Below are 10,073 nucleotides of genomic sequence, written 5' to 3' on the forward strand. Positions count from 1 at the left end.
AAGCGGTTTTAAAAAGGAACATCCAAATATCACTGAGGTGAACAAGGTTATGCACTGGTCTTATTCTTACTTTTAAAAGTAGGACCAAATTTGCCTCATTTTCAGAATTTTCAAGCACTTAAGACCAAATTCTCACTCTAAGCGGCTTTATACATACGGGCCATGAGCTCTCTCAGAATTATAAGGTTACCTTTGCATCTCAAATCCCATTTCCAAATCTTCCAGGATAAACAGAAATTATAGCTTGGGCCCCACATCAATTAGAGACTGTAGCTTGGGGCCCTGCATCAATATAGAATATAGCTTGGGCCCTGCATCAACAGAGCCTGTAGCTTGGGGCCCTGCATCAATAGAGACTGTAGCTTGGATCAATAGAGAGTGTAGCTTTGACCCTATAGCATCAATAGAGACTGTAGCTTTCACCCTACAGCAATATAGACTGTAGCTTGGACCCCGCATCAATAGTGACTGTAGCTAGGGGCCCTGCATCAATAGAGATGGTAGCTTGGGGCCCTGCATCAATATAGAATGTAGCTTGGGCCCTGCATCAATAGAGTCTGTAGCTTGGGGCCCTGCATCAATAGAGACTGTAGCTTGGGGCCCTGCATCAATAGAGACTGTAGCTTGGACCCCACATCAGTAGAAACTAGCTTGGGGCCCCCGCATCAATAGAGACTTTGTAGCTTGGGGCCCTGCATCACGACGCAGGGTTGGAACAAACGTCCCTTGTAGGGCATACGCGAACACAATAACCCTGACGTTTTGGGGCCCCTCGTGGTTCGGGGCACTCGCCCGGCATGCCCGGTCCGTAATCCAGCCTTGCATGGACTGGGACAATTTAGAGGGCAATGGTGGGTTTACACAGTACAGCCTATTATTTTATAACTAAATCGAAGTCCCCCCCGACATATGAGACCTTTAATTCTCTGGTTTAGTGGTAAACAATGAAGCGACCTCTTTTATCAGAAATATGGGCAAAATGTAATATGAATAATAAGTCAACTTCGAAAACCTGTAAGAACAAGTTAAGTAACACGAGCGGATTAAAGACATCTCAGCTGGTTAACAAAGTGCGAGTGGTTAATGGAGCAAACAAGATGACTGAGAATTTACAAACTTATTCCATGAGACCGGCGATGTACAGTTGTATCAGCTGCCGCACTAGTACATCATGCCTTGTGACAATACTGTCGGGGGGAGGGGGGGAATCAATACACCGCAGCGTGCTTATGCTGTTCTTTATTTCCCTATTGCGTGAAGCCCCGAACCTTATTCATTGTATTCGTATGTAGACTTATCCGTCTATCGTGCAACAGTGGATGTCAGGCGCTGGATGGAGGAGCTCCCCGGTGTCTTCCTGCGCTCTCAGCGCACCTTCCGCAGACGGCAGCAGCTGCACGCTGGTTAAGCTGTTAACCCGTTTGCTGCCGAACAATTTTGGGAGCGGTCGACACTCGCTTAACGCCAGAATGCTAAGCACGGTCGGAAAACAACTCAGGAATCACCCAGCCGTACGTACAGTCTTTATTACATTTAAGAAAAACTCGCGTAAATAGTCTAAACCCGGATCGGCCTGTTGGATGTTTTTTTTTAAATTATTTTCCGTGGCTCCCCGTCGTTAGCGTATCTAGCCTAAGGAAAGCAGCTAACGTTTACGTTACCTAGCTAGGTGTGACTGAGAAAGACGCTCAGAATGTTAATAGAAACATTTGCCAGTAGTTGACTTCAAGTAACGTATCACAAATTCGTCACCTTTAGAATGAGCTTTGACAAGTGATGCCTGAAAGCCAACTAAGGTCATGTCCTGACATCAGTGTTGGCAGATAAGGATTTCGAGAAGGAAGGGGCCTCCTGCCTTAAGTAACTACTAGTTAGCTTTACTAGCAAGCAGAAGGGGCCTGCTTTAAGTAAGGGTAACCACCAGTTAGCTTTGCTAGCAAGCACAATGGTTAACGTTGTTAGTCCGTCATCCCCTTCAAACATGATCCGATGTATTTTAAGGCAGTTTTTGTTGATTGACTGTTCTCTATTATTTTTAAATTATACAGGTTTCATTTAAAAACTCACGTTACGTTGATAATTGTACTTAAAAGCCCAGCCAATGACGTCATATGATTGCGTCTCTCAAGGGCGATAACTTCTTTAGTTTCTTGGACGAGACGAACACACTGAATGTCTAATGTAAACCACCCACGCCATGCCTTTTGTAACTGAAATCGTCAAGTTAGATCGTTTATCAGCGTGCTCAAACCTCTTTAGTTGTAATTTAGTCGTGCTTTGTCTGTAGCTGTGACACCACTCTCTTTACTGTTTTGCAACACTAATATTAGTCACCCATCTTTTGTGGTGCTTATTTATAGCTGATCCCCCTTTTCGTCTTCATTGGTGGGGGGGCCACCATGTCCATGATGTACCTCGCTCGGCTGGGGTTGAGAAACCCTGATGTCTGGTAAGAATCCTGATGTATCTCATGGACTCCTGAGTTTTTTGTTTTTTTCCATGTCATCAGCCACTTTCTCCCATTTCGTATCCCTCAGCTTAAGTGTTTAATAAAGGTTGAAGTACTGACCTCTACATTTGTAGGATTTTGTATAAGGATTGCAAGGGAGGAGACACTTATAGCTTACATTCACCATCGGTGATGCTATCAAGTCATAATTTAAACATGGATTCATTCACATATGAACTTCGGTATCAAATGCAATTAGTGATGGCTCATGTTGTGGGTGTACATTAACCTAACATCATTTTCTCTACCTGTGCAGCTGGGATCGCAAGAACAACCCAGAGCCTTGGAACAAAATGAGCCCAACAGATCAGTACAAGGTTTGGCTCATTCAGCCTTCTCATTTGCCACATAATCTTCCTCGTCATTTATTGTGTTGGTCTCTGCAGCTAAATTGTTCTCTGCTCAAACTGTTACAGAAAGATTTAGGTAGCTACACATGTTCAGTGACTAACATTTCATCGTATGGACTATTGCCAGTGTTGTTGCTTAGCTCCAGGATAATCCCCGTGTTAAACGAATCAATTGGCATAATCTGTTTAATGCGTGCCTCTAGTGATAAATCTGATCAAGCAATTAACAGTTTAAACTTATGCAGAAGTATTGGAATCTCAGGATGCATATGATACTATTTTTAAGTAAAAAGCAAAGACTTTGTTGCTGTTTGAAATTCAGTGCCTGTTAATATTTTTTGCCGCATTGGTAACTAATCAATCTGTCTTCAAAATCATCAACTGATGTAATGCTTCTGGTCCTCCATTTATTGCCTTGACACAAAATTGTACAACATAAGGAAAGGGTGTTTCGCATACTGCAACCCAGAAATGCTCTTTGCTGTCATCTTGAGGTGGTCTGGTCATGAATGTGTTTTTTGTCAACCAGTTTTACACAGTGAACATGGACTACAGCAAGCTGAAGAAGAACGGGCCTGACTTCTAAGATCATATCTACTGGCAGATGCCTGACCAAAGGCTTGCAGAAATGATGACTCTTCGCAGCTCTTGAAGAACATCCTCCCCAGACTTAAGATGTGAAGGCTAAATCCGCACAATGTTTATCTATTTGAGTTTCTTCCATCACATCTCATTGACTTTTTTGAAACCTGCCATTTTTTCTTAATTTATGGTGGTTGTCAATAAAATGGAGATTTTTCTCCAGCATACAAAGAAAAGAATTTTATTTCTTGTGATTGGGCATTTGTTGACTTTTTTTCTTCAATTTTTGATCTCATCTCACATTATTGATTCATATTTTCCAGTAATTTGCATCCAACAATTGCCTGCTTGCTTTACTGTAAGTAAAGTTACCATTGACATGTTTATGACTAATAGTATCCGCTGTATTCAGGTATAACCACGAAGGCGCTATGCTTACCTCATATCACCTTATCCTGTCTTAACCCAGCTGTCAGTGCATTTTCTGAAAGCATTTTTGGCCTCTGTCCAACGCCTTGTCTGCGCGTTATCTCACTCCAGCCTGGTCATAACACAACCACGGGCGCCCTCTGGTGACCGCCATGACAGTTTATACAGGGTGGCGGTGCAGCTGTTGAGTCCTTTCACGTGGCCTTTACCATCTGCTCAGTTTAGCAAAGCAGTATTGGTGTCCATCTTTTGAAGGGACTCTAGTCACAAACTCAACATTCGCTAAGCGTGGGTACAATAAGACAACACTGTACTTAGTCTGGAAAGGTTGATTTATATTGGACGAATTAGAGCGATCACCTGCGTTTCACTGAGCTGTGGAAACGGGACTCTTATGCAGAGATATGCAGACAGGTTTCTCCGTATAGAATGCCATCGCTCTGCCAGATGAGTTTGTAAATGTCAGCAGGTCACACGTGCTCATCTCTGCAGGCTTGGAAAAATGCGACAAGGATGAGCAGCCAATTCGATGCTGAAAATGTCAAGTAGACCTTCATATTTGAATAGATGGATGCTGAAAACTTTACCTTCCCACTCAAAGACAACGAGAGGATGTCATTTTCTCTTTCACGGTTTTGTTTCCACTCGAGTTTGAAGTTAACTTTTGCTACAGTATGTAACGATGTATATAACTATGTAACAATAGCCTTGGAACGTTTTCCTGCGGATTCACCGTGCCTTAATTGAAAAGTGAAGTAACCTAAGAAGCCATGACCAAAATACATCCCCTATTATCTATTAAAGCAGAACACAGTTTGATGATAAAGCAAAATGAAGTGGATGAAAGAGGACAGTAAATATTCGTGGCTTGGTGTTGGAGCCTCGGAGAAACATCCAAAACTGAAGAAATCAATTGTTTCCAGTCATGAGCCATGGAAGGCCACGAGGAGGCAGGTGTTCATTCCAACCCAACACGTCAGGAAGTTAACTGATAAAACCAAATGTTAATGAGTTTCTCTAAACTATTCAAAATTAACATAAAAAACCTCACTTGTGTCACACCCGTTATTATGTATCGGGTCCTTTCCCCTGTTGTGCACACCTCGTCTCATTCAGTGTTGTCTGTAGTCACGTTTTAGAAAGCTCCGAGCAGGAAGCTTTCTGTGAATGTGGGGGATAATTTAGGGCAATCTGAGGGTTCTCCCCTGGGAAATTTTCCGCAAAGTAATCCCTTTATACATAATTCCTATATTTAGAAGGGATTTTAATCTTAGAATGGTTTTAATGGTTACATTCAATAATACACAGGCTCTGATACATAAATCTCTTGTGCTGGTGTTTAGGGGGCTGCACACCAAACCCCAACTCAACGAAGCAAGACAGAAACAACCAACCAACTTCACCCATTTGGTCATGGGTTCAAGGGCACAGCATCAGACAGTGGCGTCAGGAATCAGGAACATTTATTTGTCATTTCATTTCATGCACTTGTGTAACAGTCATTTACACCATCATACTATGTGGTATTATGATTACACAAAATCTGTGTTACTAAATTGTGTATTACTAATGCATATTAGGTGTTGCTGAGCTGTTGTTAACCTGACATGCTATGCCTCCTGTCAATGTGCGGAACTTTTGTTCAGTTCCTGTTGCCCCACGGTCACTTCCGTGGGTCCCCCTGTGTAAATTATGCCGCCCGCCTTAATCGCGCGTTTAGACGTAGAGGGGGGAGAAGAAGAAACAAGACGGGGGGAAAAAAACCAAAACTTGATGATTGATGGCAATCGACAAGACACAGGATGAATGTTAAGGAACTGGTGTCTGGGATCTCCTACACACACACACACACACACACACACACACACACACACACACACACACACACACACACACACACACACACACACACACACACACACTAGCTACAGAGGGACTGGAGGGTGCACCGGACATGGCGGCAGGGTGCAGAATGTGTGGGTTCAAAGTTCACCATTCATAGGCTTAACCCCGTACGATGGCCTCCTACATGGGATGAAAACTTGGCTGATGAGTGAGAAGATAGACAGGCCACTAGGAGGGGAGAATGAAACAGGAGGGAAGAGGTGCCATCACCCCGACATATTTTTACATTGAAACCCAACAGAAGTGTGGCTTGAGTTGGATGCATTTTAATGAGTCGAATCACATCTATCTGCTAAACCTCAGACAGGTATGTTTTTTCAGATGGTACATCAGGATCTTCAGAGGACAAGGTGTACCCCCTCTGTAGCTGCAATCCCAATTACAGCTTTGGGCTTGTCAGCACCTGCCTCCATCCTACGCTCACCCAGTGAACCAGGTGGCTTCATCCCATCAGCTGTGTGAGTCTAGCAATTTCATTCAGAAAGGAGACTTCTTACCATGAATGGTAAACTACATTTTGCCTGAAACGAGTTAGTCACAGCAGTCAACAAAATGAATACATGATCACAAGACAGAATTTGGCAACTTTTAGACATGCGATCAAGCAAGTCTTTCATGTTACCATGTGCGGTACAGTTTCCACGGAGTTTCCTGCAAAGGCGTGACACGGATCATGTCGGCGAAAGCCATTCACACAATCCAAACCACGTGTACACGAGGCCCCAGCCCTTTGCAGTCGTCACCGAGTAATGTCAGTGCATTTCAAACAGAGTGCCCAAAGACTAACTCACTCAGACTGAACCCAGGACTCTCATGTGAAACCTCACAAATAGTAGCAAACAGCCGAGGCACACGTCTCCCCAGTCCTGTGAGAGTTCTGCACCATTAACTGAAGGGTCTGATGGGAATGCTCTGGAGCTCTGCGTGACCCTTAATGGTGGACACGTCAAACATTGTCGCAAACGGAGATGTTTTACTATATGTGCAGAAGTACATGATCCCTTTGGCTCATCTCAGGGATACCCAATGTTGTTATAAACTTAATGAAAGCCTTTAGTGCAGGTTTAGTTTTTTTCTTTTTCGGGATTTGGCCAACTACCCTACTCTTCCGAGCTGTCACGGTCGCTGCTCCACCCCCTCTGCCGACTCGGAGGGCTGCAGACCACCGCATGCCTCCTCCTACACATGTGGAGTCGCCAGCCGCTTCTTTTCACCTGACAGTGAGGAGTTTCACCAGGGGGATGTATTGCGTGGGAGGATCACGCTTTCCCCCCCAGTTCCCCCTCCCCCCCGAACAGGCGCCCCGACCTACCAGAGGAGGCGCTAATGCAGCGACCAGGACACATACCCATATCCCGCAGATACAGCCTAGGACACTACACGACTGTGGGTGTCCGGTGTCCGTAGGGACGCCAGACCAAGCCGGAGGTAACATGGGGATTCGAACCGGTGACCCCCGTGTTGGTAGGCAACGGAATAGAACGCCACGCCACCTTGTTATTCTCTTAATTACTCCATGCGTGTGCAAACCTCCGTGTGCAAACTTACATGGCCAATAAACATGTTTCTGATTCTCATCTTATTGGTTAATAATGTCAAAACAAAATCACCTGATTCAGTCAGACCCAAGACTTATGTTACAGAGCTTACTTTGAGGAATTATCATATCTCTCATTGGCTAATTATAATCTATTTGTACAAGTTCTGATCCTTTTAACTTTAGAACTGTGTGAGGCAACCATCTTAAACCCAACCCATCTGAGTGAGTCAGACCCCAGAATGACTTGATGCATTTCCTGTCTGGGCTCCATTACATTTGAATAACAGGCAGCTGCCAGCGGACCTGCCAGCGGACCTGCCAGCGGACCTGCCAGCGGACCTGCCAGCGGACCTGCCAGCTCCAATGACAAACAGTAACGGAGGAGTGAATACAAAACCGTACACATTAAATGGCGGTTGCTCAAGAAACGGCAGTGGGGAAAGGTATCTAACAAGACAGATTTATTTTTGTTTTTGGGGGATTTTTTCCACTTTCTTCCCCCAATTGTATCAGGCCAAATTGCCCCACTCTTCCGAGCCGTCCCGGTCGCTGCTGCAGACTACCACCTACCTCCTCGGATACACGTGGAGTCGCTTCTTTTCACCTGACAGTGAAGAGTTTCGCCAGAGGGGCGTAGCGCGCGGGAGGATCACGCTATTACCCCCAGTTCCCCCTTCCCCCTGAACAGGCGCCCCGACCGACCAGAGGAGGCACCAGTGCAGCGACCAGGACACATACCCACATCCGGCTTCCCACCCGCAGACACAGTCAATTGTGTCTGTAGAGACGCCCGACCAAGCCGGAGGTCACACAGGTATTCGAACCGGCGATCTTCCCCTTGTTGGTAGACAACGGAATAGACCGCTACGCTACCCGGACGCCCCCTGTGCAGGTGTAGTTTTGATAGTACAAACAGGACACGCAATAAGGTAATCTGTACTTTTAGGCCGACACAATCAACCAGGACTCAAGAATGTTTCGCAAACACTAGAATATCATGTAAGAGTGCTGGATCTATTTTCTGGTTATGCTTCGCCGTCAGCTCACGTGTCTGACACCGTCAATAGGCTGACGTATCCCATTTCAAATGAGGCCAGCAGAAATGACGCAGCACATGGTCATAGGATTGCTCTACATGCAAATGGCCTGCGATGCCATCAAATGAAACTTTCAGGAAAGCGGGTTGTGTACATACTCTGAGTTTATGTACATGCTCTAGGTTGTGTACATACTCTGAGTTTTCACATAACCCGCTTTCTGGAATACTCCCCAGGTCTCCAAACCTAGAGAGACAAAATTGAAGAAGTTGCACCCCCATAAAGTTTCACAAAACATGCAAGTGCCCAATGTGCCATAAAAAAATCACATAAAGAACAGCCACCCAACCACGGTTTTGCACAACGGCATCCAGATTACACCACTTGGAAACTGGATGCATTTCACCTTGGACTGTCAACAATAAACATTAGAAAGGAAAGTAAATAATGGTCCTTTCTGTATGTGTGTTCAATATTTGTCATATTGCTACTCTTTGAAATTAAAGAGAAACTGTTACATTTTTTTCAATACTTGCGGCATAACAGCTAAACTCACCCTTAAAACCAGTCTGTTAAATGCAGCAATATATAAAATATTACACTTGAACTTTGTGTTCTCAGTATCAACCAGTTTCACTCCCTAACCACTTTATTAAATTGAAACTTTGGGGAATGCGCAAGTCAAAAAAATCCAGGTAAAAAATGTTTTTCTCTGAAGTTTTGCTTAAAAGTTACATACTGTGCTTTAACAGGCTTGAGTTAGTGCCTATCTATATTCAAATAGCACAACAAATGGTGTTAAGATAAGCCTCGGGCTCATATTTAAACATTTAAAAATGTCAGCATCTATCCATCCATGACTGCCCCTTGTGGGGGTTTGTAATATAGTCATTAATTTCGTTATTAAATACATAGGCATTCACATGGCAAAAGATGCAGAATTAAGTAAAAAAAAATAAAAAAAAAATTTATGTAGCCCGTGGAATTAGATACCACACAGGACACAATTACTTCCGGGGTTCTTGTAGCTTTAATTTTATTGTTTGAACCTTCGAATGCAGATCGTTTTACTGAGTGCATACATTCCTGTGTCTTTCGAGCAAACAGCTCATAAATGTTCACAGATGTGGCAAGTTTAACAGAAAAGATTTTAAAAAGGGAAATAATAAATACAAAATACGGTGCAAAATACGGCAGTGGACTATGTACGTTAAACAGGGTTTAACAAAGACATGTGGAACTTCCTGAAGATCGCGCAACTTCTCACTCTGTCAGTTACCTTTAAACAGAATTAAAATGCATATAAAACCTTTACATCCCAAATACAATGGCATGGTGTGGCTTTATTCACGCCAACATTACCTTGTCATGCCTGCAATGGCGAACAGCGGTCGACGGCTCGCGCCCAAAATCACCGAACATCAACTCCAGTAGCGTCTAAATCAAACCATCTTGTCAAATTACCGACATACAATATTGTTTGGAATAATGTTACAGGTATATTTCACAAGATATTTACCCTTACTTACTACGGAGTCAGAGCCTCGTCACACCGCAATCTTCAGGCGCTCCACACAAGAAAAAAAGAAAGAATACCCAAGATGCACTTGGATGACTTGCACGGAGTTACAATAAAAGTCCGCCACTGCCACTTACTGGTCAAAACATGCAATGACAACCAAAACTATAAAAATACACTCACAATCTGCCTCACAATTTAA

General features: G+C 43.9%; 1 protein-coding gene and 1 long non-coding RNA gene across 2 annotated transcripts; one reads left to right on the forward strand and one right to left on the reverse strand.

The window, feature by feature from the left end:
- The first annotated feature begins 1,329 nt into the window (after nt 1–1,329).
- On the forward strand, nt 1,330–3,680 carry ndufa4a (NDUFA4 mitochondrial complex associated a). The gene is made up of 4 exons (XM_056287490.1): nt 1,330–1,511; nt 2,361–2,449; nt 2,766–2,826; nt 3,389–3,680. The coding sequence occupies exons 1-4, from the start codon at nt 1,470–1,472 to the stop codon at nt 3,443–3,445; spliced, it is 249 nt and encodes an 82-aa protein (XP_056143465.1). The 5' UTR covers nt 1,330–1,469; the 3' UTR covers nt 3,446–3,680.
- Nucleotides 3,681–6,074: 2,394 nt separating this feature from the next.
- LOC130119090 (uncharacterized) lies at nt 6,075–9,920 on the reverse strand. The gene is made up of 3 exons (XR_008810823.1): nt 9,872–9,920; nt 9,715–9,789; nt 6,075–6,239 (listed from the first exon to the last, which is right to left on the reverse strand). It is a non-coding gene; the product is annotated as an uncharacterized LOC130119090 (long non-coding RNA).
- Between the last annotated feature and the right edge of the window lie 153 nt (nt 9,921–10,073).

The sequence above is a fragment of the Lampris incognitus genome, chromosome 10 (genome assembly GCF_029633865.1).
Source record: "Lampris incognitus isolate fLamInc1 chromosome 10, fLamInc1.hap2, whole genome shotgun sequence".
In the NCBI taxonomy this organism is placed as follows: Eukaryota; Metazoa; Chordata; class Actinopteri; order Lampriformes; family Lampridae; genus Lampris; species Lampris incognitus.

Bases quoted from the DNA above. Each gene is read 5' to 3' on its own strand.
- ndufa4a (XM_056287490.1), top strand. From the start codon at position 1,470: ATGCTAAGCACGGTCGGAAAACAACTCAGGAATCACCCAGCC. The intron at 1,512-2,360 runs GTACGTACAGTC...GCTTATTTATAG, and splicing joins AACTCAGGAATCACCCAGCC to CTGATCCCCCTTTTCGTCTT. The intron at 2,827-3,388 runs GTTTGGCTCATT...TTTGTCAACCAG, and splicing joins GCCCAACAGATCAGTACAAG to TTTTACACAGTGAACATGGA.